Below are 20,901 nucleotides of genomic sequence, written 5' to 3' on the forward strand. Positions count from 1 at the left end.
GAATCTTGCTAATTGGTTGAGAAATGCGTTTACTTTTCCGGTAGAAGCCAGACACTTCCGAAAGATTTCCCATCTGCAAAGATGATGATGATTCATAAGTTTAGCAAACTGCTAGAACTACTGGAATATGCCATAGTATTTTTCGTTCGTATGGCGTTCAAATGGCGAGAGAAGGGTGTGCGGGTGGTACACAAAAGTGTGAAACACGAATGATCTCCTTCAAAAAAATATAAAATCAAGGTGATACGAGATGATATCAGCCAGTCGTTGAATAACAATTCCAGGAGGCGATACCTACTCGATAGAGCGAAGAAAGCGAAAATTGATCGAACGAAAGGACAGATTAGAACGAAGTTGTGATAGTGATATTCAAATTTTTAAACTAACGGTTAAATTCGGAATCAGTGCTGAAAACAGAGCATAATCATGCAGGCAATTACAAAGGTAAGCAAGGAAAGAAACAGAGTGCATTCAAAGGAAGAGTAGTCGATCACGTGATATTGAACGCAATAATAGCAAACATTTGAATTCCGGCATTGTGATACAATTCATATAATCATCGTTCCCTGATTGAGATATTGGTGAAAGTATTAATGACTAAACAATTCAAATTAGAAACTTTGTCAATTGATCATATAATCTGAAGTGGTATCAATGCTCTCATAACATAATTAGGTTAACCAAATACAAAAATCTAACGTATAGCATACATAGTTTAATGGTATAACTTGGACTATGCAATTTGTACCATTTCCAAAAATCTGTACGTTTTAGAATATTTATGTTCTTTAAAAAGGTCTTAGAGCTTCAAGTTGATGAATAACTATTTGCCAAAGGTTTGCGATTACACATTCAACTATGTCGAACATAAAAATCCATAATTACAATGTTGCAAGAATTCCTAAACAAAAACAATCATACAATTTGTCTTCTTCGCAGATTATCATCTTTATAGTAGGCATTTCAGTACTAGCAGGCATCATTGGTGCAAGTGTTTATGTACACAAAAATGGCCTTCCGCACAATAACTCGAATCACAACAGCTCTAATCAATCGACAAACGACACGATACTATACGAGCCTACCACTATTTCTGAGCTGCAACCCGACCATGCCGTGGAACAACCGAAACGTGCTAAAAGGGCTATCATTTTCCGACCCCTGTTCGTCTACCGTCAACAGCAGATCAAGAAACAACGTCTTAGTGCGGAGCGAGAACAGCAATTGCTTCAGCAAATGTCCACTACTACTCAGCGGCCGCAAACGCAAAGACCTAAATATGCGTCTAACTATCCTTACAACGGCTAACGTGCTTCGCAAGGCCAAATGTCCGGCAGTTCGGAACCAAACCTAGACAATCCAATAACAGGGAACATGATTAAAGTAGTGCTAGAAAAAATATTCCGTTACCGTACAAGCTCTCAACTCACCAATCGTTTCGTGGTGTCACCGACCATTTGTTGTGGACGAGTTATCATAAGCATACCTACTAGTTAGCAAGTTAGCGTGAAGCGGTTTAGAATCTTGCGTTTCCTTTTACGATTTTGTTTGTGCCATTGTGGCGACTAGCATCTTCTGATCAACAACATGGCGGAAATAGCGGCTCGAAATGTGATAAACGATTTACGACAGTGACAATATGTACTGATTATATTTTCATATTTATTTGTTGAATAGTGCGTTTTATATTTTTTGTAATAAAATCGTTGTATAAAAGATATATTTTTGATTTTTCTTCATCCGAAAACAATAATAAAAACTTTGATTTGAATACTGAAGGCAAAAATTTATGCATGTAACTTTATGTGGCACATAATATGAACTCATTGCCAACCGAATTTCACTTCAATCTGTTGAACGACGGCTGAGACATTTTAGTATGCGTAAAGTGGGTGACAGCGCCCAATATTAGACCTGGCTCTACGTCAATAATTCTTAAAACAGTTTTCTCAGGAGAGAACATTTCTGCTGAAAACATTCAATATCTACAGCAAATATTGTCAATTCTGCTAGAGAATCCATCTGAAGTGCATACAGAGAAAGGTATTTATCGAACATAGAGCGCAAAGAAAACAGAAATCGATTCTCAATATGCTTGCAAAACTGGTACCGTTTTGATTCGAAACCCGGACAGCTTCAAATTCCGGACACTCTACTTTGTATGGGAAAGATTTCACTCGAAATGTTTCAAAATGCGCCGTCAAAAAGTTCCCAATTTGAATTATGATTTTTATAAACATTTTACATAGCAATCCATGAAAATTTACAATGTTCAACTAGTTTTGACGTTTTTCTTACGGTTTAGTGCGTTTAATTAATGATTCGATTATTCTGATTGTGTTTTTCAAGAGCTGTCCGGAATTCAAAACAAAGTGTCCGGAATATGAAGCGAAAGTGTGATTGTGTCCGGAATAAAAATCATGAAGAGGCCGAACATTTTTATCAATTAAAGTGAATTAAAGATGTGGAATCCGAATCTTCGCCCACCATTCGAAATTTAAGTACAGGTATGTTCCGTTTTTATCACGTTCCGATTTTGTCACGTTCCGATTTCGTCAACAAATTATTCCGTTTTTATCAACACACAAAAATTGATTTTTTTTAAATTTTCAAAATGTTTTGAATTTAAACTAAATACTTATTTTGAAGCAATTGAAATGCTTTCTAATAGCCTCAGAGTTGAATTTTCGACATTTTGTTAATATTGAGCATCTACGATGCATGGTAGATGTCAAGTCATATACGATTAAATAAGGTTTGACTCCTTTTTATGCAATTATTCAATTGGAGTTTTCTAACTTAGCAAGGTCTATTGGATAAGATTGGCCCATCTTTCAACAATCGAGAGTTGCTCTGGCCACGTCCTAGCAACAACTGGAATTCGTATTTAGTTGAATACGTACTTAAGACAGTTGCAGAGACCTCTCCTTTTTATTATATAACTTGAAATAAAATAATTTTCTATGTAAATTTGATAGACATATACACTCCCCTCCCCCTATGGTATGATTTTTTGTATGAAAATAAAAAATAATTTGTATGGCACTTGGGATATCTCAAATACCCCTGTCTCCCCCCATAACCTATTACATGATTAATGGACGATCCCATATATGTTCAGTTCTTTTTGATAAGGGATGCATTAGGGAATGAACTCAAGAATGTTTGGGCAACGAAAAGAGACATGATCAAGTTTATTTTATTCTTGATAAGACTGTCGACCTTGTTATATTTTGGACATTATCTTCTATCTCTCAAACTCGAAAGCATTGCACAAATTATAGCCAACAGCAATAGATTAGATCCTGTTCCAAGAAGATCCTGTTTGTAGAAGGTTTTGTTGCCATCCTAAATTTGCTGGAATCTTGATCTTTGAGCAGACCATGAACCCCTTCCCCAAATGAAGACTGAAAGGTTAATTAGGAGTCTTATACCAACAGCCATACGCTTATTCAGAAAACTTTACAAAAAAGTTTCTTACCAAAAAGTTCTTATTTGATGAAACTTGTTCTAGAGTTTGTACACTTTTGTGTTTTTGATGAACTACCCATAACTGCATATTTGTCACATTCGACTTTTTGACAATTTCGAGTTAATACCGGGGAGAGTCATCAAGTGATAAATACTTTCGATCAACTTACTGAAATCTGTGAGATTGTTCTAGAAAATTTGAAAAAAATACCAAGTTGTTTTGTCACATTGGTAATTGTAACCACATAACAGTCACATTGAGATTATACATCAGCCTCGTAATGCAGTAGCAACGAAATTTCTATCAGAATTATATTCTGACTATTGACCCAATCTGCGATATGAGATGTACACAATTTCAGCCTCAAATAAGCACTTTTGAATCCTCAGTGATGTTTTGAAATTTTAGTTCCCTCCCATACTGCAATAAAATCAAACTTGGTATTATATTTACTCAATGCCTACTTTTGTCGAATGTTACAAATATGCAGTTATGGGCAGTGAACTTCTATGTAAATAACAATGGAATGGTGTTTGAACGTCACGAAATGCCTTAAGAACGGTCTGATAGACTTACAAGATTATTTCACTATTGCATTGGTCAAGTGTTCTGACGTGTTCGAGTGAAAGAAACGATTTGGAAAATTATCGGGAATAACTGAAAAAACACCTGGGAACTAATCTGTCGTTTTGTATGGGAGATTGCATGCCATTTTCAGCAGCTTACTTGATGGCAAAACAAAGCTTGACGGGAACACTAGTATTCAATATCATTTTTACTCAACAAAAACCTAGAACTTTAGATCATTATATGACGAAGCCACAGCTCTAATTTTCAAGAGCACACACCTTACGGTTAGTTATTGCCAGTCTATTAGTGATCTAACGTAAAGTTAAAAGGCGATGGTGGTTCTGTCCTGGATTGGCGATTAGTGCATCCTTGTCGAAATTGGTAGTAATAACTTTAGAAGCAAGATCACCACAATCATTTTACTGTTAAATTTGGAAATTCAAAGCACAGTAAACCGTAAGTATTCATTTCAATTTGCAAAACTTTCACAACATAACTCCACATTTAATCATCAATCGGATGTGACCAAAAATGCAAAAAATGTACCTTGGCAAAAAAGCTCTCAGTTGATAACTGCGAAAGTGTTCATGATTCAGATGAGAAGAAGGCTCTGTCTCAGTTGGGATGTAATGCCATAGAGAAGAAGAAGAAGAAGAATAAGCAGAAGGATGAGGATGAACAGTAGAAAAAGAAGTTGTTTCTTGTTTTATGTTTCTTATAAAAAACAGCAATTATCTTGCCCCACTTCCTTGTAGTTATTTTTACAAATATGGCGTACCTTGTGATGCAAAGGGCATTTATGTGATTATCGTTTTCAATATTCTATATTACATTTATTGAAATTCAAACTAAGAAAACTAAAACTATTATTGATTTATTACAAAATCATATTGATTGATAGGAGTCTGCAATCAACTTTCAATACGAATCTATAAGAATGAACCATCTAAATGCTCCTCAGCTCCTCAACATCAATACTGTGCATTTATATGATGAAAATGTGTATTGTTTTGACATAACCGCAATTTTCATTTCAAATTTGCCAAAAATTTTGTCTAAGAAAATTATTCCGTTTTTGTCACGGTTCCGTTTTTGTCAACTGAAAATCGGTGATCGTGTTGATAAAAACGGAACATACCTGTATTTGCAAGGCCTGATTACGCTAAAGTTTTGTACAGAACGATTCAATTTATATGTGTAGTGATTAGTTGTACTTCACTGAAGCCTTAAGTGTCCGTAATATGAATCAAAACGGTACTTAGATTAATCGAAGTCAGATCTGAAATTATATGTAGTCGATTTCTGTTCGACGCGCTATAGGCGCAGTAATTCCAGCATAATCTGAGTGGCAGCCAGTGTTACTGCATTCCAACTCTCAATATCCCCACACATCGTGCCAGAACCTGCAATAGCATCCACTTCCTGACAGAAATTGCGGCAGGTGGAAATTCACTTTTTCATAATTTCTTTTACACCAATTTGACACATTTTGTAGCCAATGTATTAGCCAATGGGTCCGTTTACTTTTAGTGCACTTATCCCATTTCTGCTGCTCCCAATTTCTAAGCGTTGTCTCTTTACACGCGTTGCGGAATCTTCTGAAACCTTTTTGGTTGAATCATTACACATGTTACTTGACCATGAGTCAGATGGGCGACCTCTTTGAAATGATTAGCCTATACGTGGTTACCAACAGCTTTAGGTTTCTGTTCGTAGGGAAAGGGGTGGTAAAATGAACAGGGGTGATAAAATGAACACCGTGCCTTTTACCGAGAAAAAACAAATTTTGATGAATTTTTATCACGCACGGACAAATTAGAGCATAAATCGGAGTGTTCGGGTTGATACGGAGGTCAATTTAAGTAAAAATATCAACTAAAACAAAGATTTTAGAAAACCACGTTTGAAAATTAAAACTGACGTAACTTTTAGCTCGGAAGTCTTGAGGTTTTTTAGTGAGTGTCAAATCTGATACCTCAAGATATTCTTTTTGAATGGGTTACAAGCAGTAATGGATATATTTTCGGCTATGCAATGAAAATTTTCAGAAATATTTGGTTTGCTCACGTTTTTTGCATGATGTTCATTTTACCACCAACAACTGTTCATTTTACCTACATAGTGCAGGTATAATGAACAGGCCCGGATTTGGGGGGTGCCAAGGGGGCAAATGCCCCGGGCCCCCTGATTAAGGGGGCCCCCAGAGGAACCAAAATTAAAAACAAAAAACATTTTGAAATACCTTTCAATATTTTTTTCTTTAGACATTTGAATAACAACTTTGTAATATTTAAGTATTATTTTTACCTAATATCTGAATCTCACTGTACGGTTTGGTCAATGCTTATCCTTCAACATTTTAAAGAAAAAACTGTTTGTTTCTGTTTCATATGCCATAGTTGATGAAGTATTCTTCAAATTCAGAATAGGCTTAGCATTGAAAATAATCCATAGAATATACAATACAGGTAAGAAAAAAGTGCAAAAGGAATTTGAGTTACATCTCATAAATAACTTGAAATTTGATTTATTGGAAATTAATCAAATTCTTTGCAAGAGTTTGTAAGAAATGCTATTTTGAAAAAATACCGAGAATTTTAAATTGTAATATTTTTGCAATATGGACATTAGACCTGTTCATACTTAAAAAAAATGTGTGGAATCTACCAGTCAAGCAGTATTCGGAATTGTCATGCTAAGAGCAATGTCTGGTCAAATTTTCAGCTCATTTGATAAAGATTTCAGTATGCTTCAAGTTAAATATGTGTTTTTGGGCTTATTTCAAGGTTTGAAAAATCATAACTCGCATATGAAAAATCAAAACCACTTGCTATTACCACTATTTGAAAGCTAATTCTATTCTGTTAAAGTTTGTCGAACACGCCAACAAGATTAAATTGAGTTTTAACATTGTTTGATCCAAATTTGTACTCCGCAGTACCCAGAAATTACAGTTTTCTCAATATACATGGTATATAAACATGCATTGGTATTATTTTTTCAGGCCCTAGTCAACGAGAATCAAACATAATACATTTATGAATTCATTGACCATCAACAGCTAACATGTTGCTGAAGGCAATAAATTACAATAAATGCCCAAAGATCGAGCACCGCATCGCAACCTGATGATAGTTAAATCATGCATGACACATGTACCGGAAACGAATAAATTGAACAAGTTAGCATTGCTTTTTCTTTCCGAGTGATGATTGTTTGGATCGCATTTCACTGATCATTTAGAACGATTTGAAAACAATCATCATCATCGACTGAGAAAAGGCAGTGCTAACGTGTTCATTTTTTGTATTCATTGAAGCTCACGGTGGTGCTCTTGGCTCACCCACAGTGGATTTACAAATGTGCTTCATAATTACCTATTTTTTACAATTTATTTTCGCAAGATAAATGGTTACTTTGAACGGGATTGACATTTAGATATGCATTGTCATCATGTCTGGAAATTAAAAATCCGAAATTTTCATGCAGGCATGCTGTTCAGTGAAAACAATTCCCGAAAAAAGAGATTTTCAAGAACCTTGAGATACAAACAACCAAACTATGTTAAAACTTGCTCCAATCATAAAACTGTATTTGGCAAAAGTTCGTAGAATTGGATAAACTACTATGTAAAAGTATTTCCGATAAATTTTGATGTTTCGTTCGGTAGTTATGATTTTTTAAAGCTTGAAAATAGCCCAAAAACACATAATTGATTTGAAGCACAACTAAATTTACTCTAAATTGAGTGAAATTTTGGCCAGAAGTTCATTTCGCAATGAAAAATCAAAGTATTGGTTGACTGGGGAGTTTCCAGATATTTTTGAAAATATGAATAGGTCTAATGGACATTTAGAGGCAGGCGTTTTTCTGCATTTTTTTCCACTTAGATGAAATACAAAACTTTGTAGAACATTATACTTATCGGAAATTGTTTGTTTTCAAAATATCTTAGTTTCAAAATGTGGACATTTTTGTCGTAATGGGCAAATATCAAGAACTTAGACGCTTTTGCATAAAATTTGATTATTCACAAATTCACAAATCTAATTTGAAGTTGGGGCCTTCCTTAGCCGAGTGGTTAGAGTCCGCGTCTACCAAGCAAAGACATGCTGAAGGTGTCGGGGTTCAAATCCCGGTCGGTCCAGGATCTTTTCGTAATGGAAATTTCCTTGACTTTCTTGGGCATAGAGTATCATCGTACCTGCCACACGATATATGAATGCAAAAATGGCAACTTTGGCAAAGAATGCTCTCAGTTAATAACTGTGAAAGTGCTCATAAGAACACTACGCTGAGTAGCCGGCTCTGTCCCAGTGGGGAAGTTAATGCCAAGAAGAAGAATTTGAAGTTATTTCCAACATGCAGTTCAAATTTCAGGTCAATCAGTTTGCTAGAAGCAGAGATCCAGGTCTCCAAACTTGACCATTTCGTATGAAAATCAACCTTTGTGTACTTTACTGTTGCCAGTAACTGTAAATACTTTTTTCCAACCAGAGACAAATCGTAAACTTGTTGTGAATAGAATCAAAAGGAGCTTTGGAGAAATACGGCTTAGAAAATTTTCAGCAATTTGTCACTCCATAATAAATTGTATAGAAGCCAAAAACGAACGAAACTGAAATTGTTTTATTTTTCCCATTGGATGGAAAAATCAACTAAAAACACTTGTGCTTATTCTGCGCGGCGTGTGAGGTGACACGAGTCGAATGAGGTGACAATTGTCGACTCGTTCCCATTTGATTAACATTAGTCGTCTCACGTCACTCGCGGTGAGAGCGAGTCGTCTCGACTCACACGCCGCGCAGAATATGCACGACTATCGCTCAAATTCAATACGTTGGTTTGTGGAGTCCTCAAACGTGCTAAATAAAAGGGCCCCCTTTGTGAGATCTGACCCGGGCCCCCCGAAGCCCAAATCCGGCACTGATAATGAACATTTCCATTGTTTTTTGCTAGCGTTAAAAATATGTGAAAATTTAGCTTTTTTAGTCTGAATCTGTGTCGCTGCTATAGATAACATCCCTATCTTTGATGTTGTGCGGTAGAGCTATACAAATTCCTCGTTTTTCTATCAGAAACAAGATGATATCCTTAAGGTGTTCATGAGCCTTAATAATTAGTCAATTTATAAAAACATGAATAATATCAACTACTAAACTATTTCCCTGGAATTAAATCTTCCCGACTCAACGTTTGTCAAAAAATGAAATAATTTCAATAAAAACTCTATTCGATTTTTGAATATTCTTGGATTTAATTTTTTTTATTTAAAAATTCCAAGAATCTCTGGTATAGATAAAAAAGGTTTTTAAGTTTCTAGCATTGATGCTGCACTTACTTAACGAGAGGTCTCCGACTCAGCGACACCCTCATAAGTGCTACGGAGTTAGGGGTTGGGTGGGGTATAAGGTCAGGATTCGCGTGGGCGATATACACAAGGCATTTGTTGTTTGTATTAGTTTAATCTCTTGAATTCCTACTATTCAAAAAGAAGACTGTTGTAATTTACTTTATAAATAATTATGTTTTGCGTGTTACTGATAGAAGGACTGTCATTTACTACTCAATAATACATAAAAAGCGGAACCGATCCCTCCAAGGTCATCGGAAAAAAAGAAAAAAGAATAAGAACATAAAATCCAACGAAAAAAAACCGTACGCCGCGTCTAAGCTAAGAAAAAAACGAAAATAAAATAAATTCAATGAAAAAAAATACGCTGCGTTCAAACTCAAAGGAAGCGAAAAAGAAATCCAATGAGAAATAAAATCGCACGTCGCGTCAAACTAAAACCGGTATTGTATCGAATAGTTGGAGAGAGGAAACCGAAGTAAATGCACAAATTAAACTACATACCGATTTGATTCATATTACGGACACTTAAGGCCACAGTGAAGTATAACCCAGCTTGGACCATACAAAATAAATCATTCTGTATGATTTTTTAGCGCTATCGAGCGTCGGAAGCCCTTAACTTTCGGATGGTGGGTAAAGAATACGCGTCCGCAACTTGAATAATTTTAAATAAATCAAAACATGTGGCCTTTTCATGATTCTTATTCCGGGCGCTCCCAGACTTTTGCCTCATATTCCGGACACTTTGATTCGAATTACGGACAGCTCATGATAATCATTAATGGAAGAGTCAAATCATCAATTGAAATCGTTCAACCACTTAAGAGACGTCTAAGGTAGTTGGGTATTATAAATTTGCAATGATATTTATGGAAAAAACCTAATAAAACGAGCCTTGAAAATGAGAACTTTTGGACGGCGAAAATTGAAACATTTCGTGTGAAATGTTTCCCATACAAACGAGAGTGTCCGGAATTTGAAGCTGTCCGTAATATGAATCAAAACGGTACTTGTTCCTTCGTACACAGCACCAACGAAACACAGATTAACAAATGATTGAAAACGAATTCGTCCTATTCTATAGTTTTTTAGTGTTCTATTGCAAACTAAATACATCAAATAATAATATAAACCCATGGAACAAACTCACCGGATCACCAAACTGGATATCAGCTGGTGAAGATGATTGCCCAAATTCAATATTACCGCGAAAAGCAAGCAGCTAGGCGCGGTTAGCTGATGGATAAAGTGATACGCCACATCACGGCATACAAATTAACAAGGCAGGCTCTTCACTTCTTATTATTGTACACCGTTTGCCACACTAGAGTTGACCCATAATCTCAATTTGCCAAACCAATCCAATGAAAAGAGCTTCGGAGACTTTTGAAAACCACAACACACAAATCTTCGGCTATTGCCACATCGCACTTTTTCTTCAACCTGTAGGGTAGATGAACCAATAATGGAGGTACTAAGCACGATTGAACTTCATTTAACCGCATTAATTCAAGAAGCGCAACTAATGCACATGTTGATGTTGTAACGGGAAGTAACGAGCATTGACTTAATGAGAAAAATGATTTCATCGTAGTAATTCACGGCATGTCAGTGAAAAATAATACCTCCACTATTGGTACACTGTTTTTTTAGTTGCGGTATATTTTTAATTTGTGTTCCTATAGTTGCGGTATCCGTTGTTTTCTTATGGGATCCTCCACAGTTGCGGTAAAGTGTTCCTATACACTTTACCGCAACTATTGGTACAAGCAAGAACAGTTTATTATAAAGAATCGTACCTTTTATATTTTTCTACGATCAACCTATCACAGAAGAAGAGCCTGATGGTATTGAAATGATTTCAAATCTGTTTTTCCGTTAGTTACACTGAAAATGAAAAATGTTCCAGAAAAAAAATAAAAAAATCATATTTTCAAAAGTATAGTAAAAATTCAATTTTTTATTATTGTCAAAAATCAGTAACCAGAAGAGGCTTCAAGAAAAAATTGAAAAGGATAGGGATGTTCAAAAATAAAAATAATAAAAATCAAAAACCAAAATTCATAAATTTGCGAAGAAAAATAAATCATTGCCCAAACCGTGTTTAGAATGATTTTAGATAACGAAAAATAATATTTAGATCGAAAACAAAAATTTGGGTATTAGAGGGTTAAAGCAATTTGAACGCTCTTTTCAACTATTCCGTGTATCAACAAGCCAATACGTCGATTGACAGTGTCGGTTCTGTGGCTAATGCAATTAAATCAGTGTAAACGGCACTACCGCAACTATAGGAACACCCACAACTAAGGGAACACTTACCCTATACAAACCAACAACAAAACATTCTGCTGTCATTATTAATAATTAAATCCCTTGTTGCAAAACATTGAGTTCACGTTCTCAATCCGAATAATCACGCTTTTCAAACTAAAAAACTAACCGAATGGTATAGTACTAGCCGAATTAGCAGCGGAATCGTGTTACGCAGAACGCTAAAAAACGTAACAAGCAGTTTCAAACGCGACCGTGCGCGGCAAAGCTTACTGCGCTTTTTCAACTATTCAAAAATTATTGTTAATTCCCAAATAAAAATTTTTATTTTCATCTGATTAGTGTTCTTGATGAAAATTTTTGCCGACACACGGAATGACGAACCATTTAGTTATAGAACACACAATCAGTACAAATGCTTTTCAATGGTCCCTTGAGGTAGCCAACCAACTTTTACTATGTTAACCACTGTTATTGTTGATTTCGTCAAAATCAAAATTTTCCGTATATGTTTTACATATAGAATTTTAACATATTAATTTAATTATTGCGTAGTAAACGATAAAAGGAACCTTCTTACCGAGTGTCTTACAAGCTTTGTTCAACTCAGCGTAGGCGATTCAAATCTTGCTTTTCTCGATTTCACGAAGATATTTATTTACACTAGTATTGAACCATTTTTTTTTAATTCTTAAAACTCTAAAATTCACTACACTTTTGAATAATACACAGTTCAATCAAAGACAAATTAAAGACCCCCATGTCCCTTACAGTTGCCCAAAATTTTATGGCTCATAAGGTAATCTAGAATGCCATTCAAAGTGTACTGCGATCTGTCAAACTTGGGTACCTTTTGCACTACCGAGGGACCAAATGCAGTACTAGAAGTGGTACCCATTCTGAGCCCGAGTGGGACGGACCTGGTTCAATACTAGCCCAAAGGCACAAACTAGGAAAAAAGAACTAATTTTCGACCTACAAGAAATCTGTGCCAATTTTCGGATTTTCATACAAAGTAGGCCGAAATCTTATGAATGGGTCGAAAATTGGTGCTTTTCTCTTATAGAAAATTTACTATCAAGAAAATTCGTGACAGAAGCAAATTTGCAACCAGTCGTTAGCAAGGCATACTGCGATCCAATGAGAAAAATATCAGTCCACCGTCTGATTTATAAATATATTTGAACAAATGTCAAATAAGGTAGGTACACATTGGTACTGTGCAGAACTTTATGGGTGGAATCGAGCAAAAAGTTAAAAAGTATACCGTAAATCTGAGATTTTTTCTTATATTTCTTATATATATTTTTTAAATCCATAAAAATGCAACGTTTTTTCCTCTTAAGGCTCAAGAATCTATCATTCAATAATCAGCAATTATCAAAAATTTAAAACCAGTTTTTTCGCTCAAATCCAAGGAAAATCGCATGAAAATCTATCACCGCACTACAGGTAGCAAGGACAATGCAATGATAGATTTTCTTGAACATTGCTTCAATTATGACCAAAAAAACTGGATTTGAAAATTTGTAAAACAATAATGGTTATTTTCCTCTTAAAGAATTCACTCATTTTGGGCGGCCAAATTCTAAGTCTAATGGCCCGAAAAAAGTCAGCAAAATTATTATGTTCAATCAACTGTTATTGTTTTTCTGGAAATATTAATTATTTCACTAAGGTCAATGTGAAACATGTGCTAAGGTCTTTGTTTTGTGGTTTAGTTATTATAACTTATTATCTTATCTTTTCTAAATATTCATGATAATATCAAGGTAATTATCCATAAACGAAGCAAGAAAATTATGTCACATAATAGGTAAATGTTGCTTTACCTCATCTGCCTCATAACAAACTAGTTCTCATGTATATTTGATTTTCCGACAAACAACTGTGTCAGAAATCCAAAACACATTGGAAATCCTGATTATGTGTTAATGTATAGCCCAAATAGCTGAAAAAAAATAGGAAACGTACCGATGGTTGAATATGAGTACATTTAATGCATGTTTCACGGTTGTACCGGTAATTGTCATTGATTTATTTTGTTGGTGTTATTAGCATACCAGTGCTATAAGCGGATAAGACAGGAATTCTCAAAGTTTACTGCCAATGAACCGCTACTGTGTTACCCACAGGAATTTAAAAACACGTGTAGAAATTGTTATTTACTTAGCTTATTGGTAACCTCCACAGCTTTACTGCAAAGCTAAAATGAAGGGCTTGGATTGCCCTCAGGATTTTGCAAATTTCTTCGATTTCTTTGGAACAGAGTAACATCGTGCATGCCACGAGAAAATGACAACTTTGGCGAAACAATCTTCCAATCGATAACTGTGAATTTGTTGAAGATACTATAAGCCCATGGATGTCGAACTCAGCAATCCCAATAGTGAATACATTTTCTTTCATGTAAACTTTCTTGATTTTAAACGAAAAAAAAAAACACTATTTTCTCAAATCAATGACGGATTCTGACCCCTTAATATTCGAAATCTTTCAAATAATTGGAGGAAAACAAAAAAAAACCTGCAAAAATTAATAACTAAACAGCAAAACTGAACCCTAGTGACTACATTATGAAGTGCACTTTACAGCACTAAATGAGATGACGAGAGTTTACTTTTTTAAATACAAATTTCCTAATGATGAACTGCACAACTTGTATCAAAACAATTTATTGGCGATATTTGGCGTACCAAATCCACTACAAATCCACGAAAATCGCGAAATCCGCGAAATTCGCGACTATTGTAACAGCCCTGCATCTATCTAGCTACAACCTTATATCAAAAGTTATGGAGAAGTAACTGTGTATAACACAATGCTGAAAAACGCGATAAGATTTTCCATACAGTTCCGAAGCAGTTAGAATGAATTGAATGAAATAAGGCACATTTCGAAGATTCTATAGCACGAACAGAAAACAAAAGGATCACTTAGTTATAAAAGTTTCTGATTTTTCTATTTATCTTTGTGATATTTTTGTATAACTTATCTCCATTCTTTTTACAGGAAAAATTAATACCGCTTACGACTATCCACAATCTGTCTACTCCTAAATAATCAATAAATATTTAGTTGTATGCTAACCTATGCCTGAAACATATTCAACGTTCAAAAATCTCCAATCGGTTTCAACAGATATGATAGAATACATTTTTCAAAAGATAATAAACAAAATCAATTCTTTTATACAATTATAGCCGTTCTCTGTCGATACTTTTCCTGCAGAGACCAAAAAAAAAAAGAAGTCTCTAACTACATATATCGCGTTATCCTCTTCTTTCGCAAAAGGAGACATGTTCTGAACGAATGAGAAGTGGCTTCGGCTTGTTTATATCATCAAAAACACCCATTCAAAGGACACGTTCTCACAGATCACTTTTTTCATAGTTTGCTTCCCTAACATACTGCTGCCGGTAAAACTCAATCAAACGCCAAAATTAGACGAGAGAATTTACATGAAAGGAAATAGGAAATCTCCGTTTACTTTTCTTTTTAGTTATCAAATTGCTTCGCTAAATTTACACTAAAATTAGTATCAGTCCTTTATGAGTGTTTTTCATTCATTTGTTTCTACCCAACATTGACCACCTTGCTCCGTTAACGCGTTACTTTTTCTTGTAATGGTAAAACGAGTTTGAAAAGACTTAGGGAACTCAGTCTGGGTGCGAACCGTTAGTGGATTCTTCCTATTTACAAATACGGTCGATGGCTTCGGGGGTGCGAAGTAGGGTAGGGATGTTGTGATTCTTGTTCGTAGAGTAATATTTGATACTCCGTGTAGCTCTGTATTGAGAGAAGGGTTTAGTCCGATGACCCCATGGTCCGTACTAGAGGCATAGTGGATGCCCGATGCGGGGCTGAGAATCGTGGCACTTCCTCTGTCATGAATGGTCGAGAAAAACAAAGCGGGAGAAGATGGTGTACGGTGGCGTAGGCCTACCAAAACATGGCGTGGTCCTATCTGTGTGTGTGATATTGCTTTACCTAAACCTACTACGGCTATTACTAATCGGAGACGGAGGAACTGGATGTCGAATTGTCCAAACGTTGCGCGGACGACCTGGCAGTTTGGCTTTCTGTGAAGGTTAGAAGGAAATCGTTAGAATGAACACATTGAATTGTTATTGATAATAATAGGGTAATTATGTTAAAGCAAGCAGCAAGCACAACGATGGAGTGTTAGTACATATTTAGCTTAAATTTCTAATATCTAAGTTGACGATGAATCAAACTTTCCGGGGAGCTCCAAAAATAGTTTTCATAAATTATGGCAAAAAACATCAAAGTTAAAAAAAATGAAATTCTGATTAAAAAAATTGAATTGAAAAATATAATTCTATCTCAAATATTATAGGAGCTTCTCGTTACATTAAGGCAACTATTTTTTAGAGATTTTCATGATGTTCTCATGAATTAATTAATTCAGGCATTTGCTCAACATTTCTTACAGGTATTACGCCAGACATTTCTTCAGGTAATTCCTTCATGTCTTCAGGGATTCGGAAAAATTTCATCCAATCCACTGAGTCTTCTTCAAGAGTGCGGCCAATATTTTTCTATGGATATCTAAAGAATTCACTTCAAAAGTTATTCTTCAGAAAATCAATTGGGAATTTCACCAGAGATTGTTCCAGATATTCAAAATTTCTCCAGGAATACTGCCCAAGATTTCTTTAGAAATTCATTAAATGTATCTTCCATAAGCTTCCCACCATTTTTTTTTTATTTCAGCTTTCTCAAAATTACAATTTTAAAACCAAGAAGATCCCTAGAAAAAAATCAGAGATTTCTCCAGGGCTTTCATCAGAAATGATTTTATAAATTCCTTCCAATTTCAAAAGTCATCGAGAAAGTTACCCGGCAATTCCTATTATTGGAAAAAAATCTTGTAACAATGATTGGAAGATATCAAGGACAACTCAAGAAATCGGAAGAAGAATTATTTATAGAAACTTTGAAGGAATGCCTGGGAGAATCCCTGGAAGAATTTTTATAGTAACCCCTGAGGAAATAAATGGATGTTTCAGCTTGGTATTGGTATCAAAAATGGTCATTTTGGTTGGAGTAAAAAATGCTTTGAGGTTATTTTGCCCACCAAACATAAAAAAGGAATTTCGTCGAAAATTTTAAAAAGTGAATTAAACGACTATGTCGCTTCAAATAATATCATAAAAAGACCTTTTATTTAAAATAGAGACTCTTGAGAGATTTGTATAAAAACTGTGGAAAAGTTTTTAAAAAGAGACTTGCTACCAGCTATGCACTTTGCATTTCACATGAAGTATGACCGAAAAAATGCAATTTGGGTATTTTGTTATCTCATTACATATGTGAAACAGTCTTAAAACAGTACAACATTGCAATAAACAATTATTAAAATTAGACAAGTTTTGTAAAAGTAAGTGAATAAATTGACACAGTTGGTGTTAAAAAATATGAAACATTACATAAAACAATGTATAAAACAATAAAACAACAGAAAACGAAAAAAGCAACGAAAAAGAGTATTTTCTCACCACACTAACAAAGAAAAAGAACAAGAAGACACACAAATTCAGGATAACTAATGACTTCGACGACAGTTATCTATAGATCAAACTTTCTTAATCTGCCGAAGTCATCGTAGCCCCACAAAAACCAACAACACTCAACAACAAACGAAATTAAACCCGCTCACTGATCGCCAACGACACTAACCTAAATGGCTACAATGGGACAGTGCGCAACTTTGGTTTTGGTGAGTGGCATTTGGTTCAGGGCTCGAAACAACAACACGGTACGCCTTTGGATCCCACGGTTTTTTGTACGGCTTTTAGGATCCAAATGACACTACCAATTAAATGATTTCTATTGGCGGTTGCTGTTAGGATGTCGATGGACAAACGGCGCCCGACTGTCGCCGTTGATGCTGGCGATGACGACCACTACTACGCTGCCGTTGATGATGTGCGGATGACGATGGGATAGCGTTTGGCTCTAGGATTTCCGAACCGGATGAGCTTTCGCTGAGTTCTAGTTCACAGCCTTAATGTGATTCGCATATGGTGGTGAAGGATAACAAACGCAAAACGTTCGAACGAGAAGAACAAGATTTATACGCGTTAGCGACTAACATATATGTGGAGTAATGATCGATACAAGTGTACGGTTAGTTACGTTATTCAGACTTCGGTTAAAGCGGCTAGAAAGCGATCTTGAGAGCTGGATGTGGATAGTTTATCGAGAGGGAGTGTCTTACCTGCCACGGCTCGTTCCACGTTTCTCCGGTCCCGAAGGATGTACATCGCCGTCAGGAGGAAGAACACACCGCCAATGATTTCCACAAAGCTGGTCGAGAACAGGGCGTACTGTAAGGCACGGAACTGAACCGAGGCCGTGTCTTCGTCGGCTGCGTGTGGAAGAGGGGTAAGGGTGGTCGTCGTTGTACTAGTAGAGGTCGTCGTGACATTCTCCGCCAGTTGCGAGTAGCTGGTTAGATCCGGTGGAAACACGGCGGCAACACCGACGGCCGATAGTCGCAGTAATCGCTTGATAGCTTCAGAAATCTATGGGAGAGTGAAAGGGTTTATTAACATTGAATCGAATTTGAACAAGTTGTATATCGTCAGACGGGGCTTCTTTTGACATTATTTCAACATTCTTCAACTTTGAGCAGTAGCGCGGGAAGTGACTAGGACAGGTGGGACATGTCTTACGCACAAAAATATATGGGTTGGGCAGTCAAAGGATTATCCTACCCATAATTCAGCAAGAAGTGACATCTTTTCTACAAAATTTCTAAAATCAACTCTGTAGATGTTCTTTGATAAATTGCAGTGTTCGTTCCTAGAAATATTTCATTACAAATAAGTGGAATATCTATGCAAAATTATCGAGAGATCCCTGAAAAATCGTTGAAATAATTCATAGATTACCCCAAACCCTGTCGTATCGTGTATTGAGTACACGCGTCTTGAACAAAAATCGCTTGTTATACACAACACGAGCGTGGTGCTGTAGGCGATAGTCGAGGAGACTCCTTAGATTCCAAGGAAAAATATGTGATTCCTACAGAACTCACGGAACACACTCTGTAGAGGTTCTTGGCTGGAATAGCTTAGGAATATCTGGAAGTAATCCTTGTTTAATTCCTGGAAAATCATAGGATTGAATTTTGTCGGATATGTTGTAACGTGATTCATAAAAAATTGAGTAGGTATTTCATGTAAAAAAAAATCTTATTAGAATCACTAACAATGCTTTCAGATTTTTTGAAGAAATTCCAGCGAAATATTTATAGACGTTTTTGCACGTTGAACCATTTACCAAGAATGTTAAGCTTCTTCTAAAAAAGTGTGTAAAAGTGTAAATTAGGAAAAATAGTTCCACGATTCTATAATATTCCCCAGAAAACCGTTCTCCCGGAAACCGTTTCCAAGAATTCCACTCCCCAGAATCTCATTCCCCAGAATGAAACATTTCCCATTTTCTGGTAATTTTGCTAGACAAACTGACAATGAAACTGAAGACCGCTGTGACATGCTCGAATACGTAATCAAGAAGTTAGGAGATAATGATGCTGAGGGCTTGATACGTGAAATCTTTGAAGATGAGCTGAAACATGTGGTTTTTAGCTGTACAAAGAAAAAGACACCTGGTCCAGACGGTATAAGTTATGAGTTCTATGCAAAACACTTCGATTTGTTAAAAAATAGCGATGTTATTCATCCTTCAGAATTTCGTGAAGGATATATAACATTAATACCAAAATCGGGTTGTTCAAAAAACATCTCAGGCTTTCGACCTGTTAGCCTTCTCAATTGCGATTACAAAATTTTCGCAAAAATCATTGCTAGTCGCATACAGCAGGTAATAGGAAAAGTAGTAGGTGAAGGACAAACAGCATGCGTGGCCAGCAAATAATTTTTTTTTTTTTTTTTTTTTTTTTTTTGTCGGTAGCGATAGGGGTAGTACTGGCACTCTTAATCTGCCCTAAGCTCCTTCCCAGCATTTGCTTTTATAAGCCTCTATTGCGTTCATCACACAGACGTTCCTAAGCAATGTTGCTCAAATGGTCACTGTGTACGCTAGCAGCAATCAGCCCTTGCCGTAATTTTGCAGTCTAGTAGTTCAGACTACTATCAAACTATGATAAGGCCTGAAATGCTACTAGAGTGGTTAAAGTGAAGAACGAAATAGTTTTATTAAAAGGTCCTCATTCCCCATTTCATTTCATCACTCACTATCGTCACTTTTATTTTCGACACTATCACGTATATCACCGATTATCACTCATCAACTTTCGTAATACACTTCAGATATACTTTCTATTATATCACTTTTCACATCACACCATTTTCATTTAAATCTGTTAGCATTACCATCTGTTAGCATTACTAAGTAATTAAAAAAATTTCAATTTAAATGTATCATTATTTTTGTTGCTGTAGACTCCTTACTATTCAAACTACGATTTAGCACTATGATCAAGAAAGTTACATTAAAAAAAAAATCACTTCGATCCATTCTTCTGCACTCGCTGTCATTACATATTAACACTTTTATCATGCACGTTTGAAGAACTAGGCAATTATGTTTATATTCAGGAAAATGATTGCACAATGTATTATGGCCATTATTAAATTAGTAGAGTTCACATCATTATTATTATATTTTTAACAAAACTATCAGAATCACTTCCACCTTAATTTTCAAATTTTCATCACTATAGATTTAATATAAAACCACTATTAGCACCTTCACAATCACTAAATTTAATAACGACGAGTGTAAAGCACAGTTCCACCAAACATCCATTCTTATGTTGCATTATAAAACGATTGATCACACGTTGGCTTCGAAACTTAACCACCATTGCTGATTAGTACAAAGGATGCTACAGCTCGTGTAAACGAATTGAAACATCAAACAACCAGCACTGGTTTATAAGTAACTAATGAGCCCTGGCGGTCCCTCCGTTCGAAGAGGACCTGATAATATGCCGAAACATATTAACAGATCCTCCGCCTGAATGCAGCCGTTTCATAATAAGTCATGAACCGTTGGAGGTGTGCCAAAGTATTGGGAAGGTGATATGTTTCACAGACGGGTATTATTATGGTGCACCTTCTACTTTGGCACCGTCAAACCCTGTGATCGTGGCCAGGGAGCATGCGTGGCCAGCAAATAATGCATAGAAAACCTCTATCAGTTAAGAACGATAATAGCGAAAGGGAATGGATCG

The 20,901-nt window shown here is 35.8% G+C and overlaps 2 protein-coding genes across 5 annotated transcripts in view; one reads left to right on the top strand and one right to left on the bottom strand.

Annotated features, from left to right (window-relative positions):
- Nucleotides 1-243: 243 nt before the first annotated feature.
- Nucleotides 244-1,718, top strand: LOC5570460. Its single transcript, XM_001653149.2, has 2 exons — nucleotides 244-444; nucleotides 940-1,718. Exons 1-2 carry the CDS (start codon nucleotides 427-429, stop codon nucleotides 1,306-1,308), a joined length of 387 nt encoding a protein of 128 aa, XP_001653199.2. The 5' UTR covers nucleotides 244-426; the 3' UTR covers nucleotides 1,309-1,718.
- A 12,886-nt stretch (nucleotides 1,719-14,604) lies between these two features.
- The window catches only part of LOC5570461 (protein spinster), a 72,372-nt gene continuing 66,075 nt past the window's right edge, over nucleotides 14,605-20,901 (bottom strand). For 2 of the 4 annotated variants that reach the window (XR_002499541.1, XR_002499540.1), the window contains exons 6-8: nucleotides 17,917-18,223; nucleotides 17,376-17,702; nucleotides 14,605-15,754 (exon numbers count right to left, since the gene is read on the bottom strand). Coding sequence is in view for 2 of the 4 variants with exons in the window: in XM_021840641.1 (XP_021696333.1) it covers nucleotides 15,684-15,754; nucleotides 17,917-18,223 (378 nt within the window). In the remaining 2 variants the exon portion in view is untranslated. The remainder of the gene's footprint in view (nucleotides 15,755-17,375; nucleotides 17,703-17,916; nucleotides 18,224-20,901) is intronic. The other 2 variants (XM_021840641.1, XM_021840639.1) reach the window with 1 other exon arrangement.

This window comes from Aedes aegypti, chromosome 2 (assembly GCF_002204515.2).
Source record: "Aedes aegypti strain LVP_AGWG chromosome 2, AaegL5.0 Primary Assembly, whole genome shotgun sequence".
Classification (NCBI taxonomy): domain Eukaryota; kingdom Metazoa; phylum Arthropoda; class Insecta; order Diptera; family Culicidae; genus Aedes; species Aedes aegypti.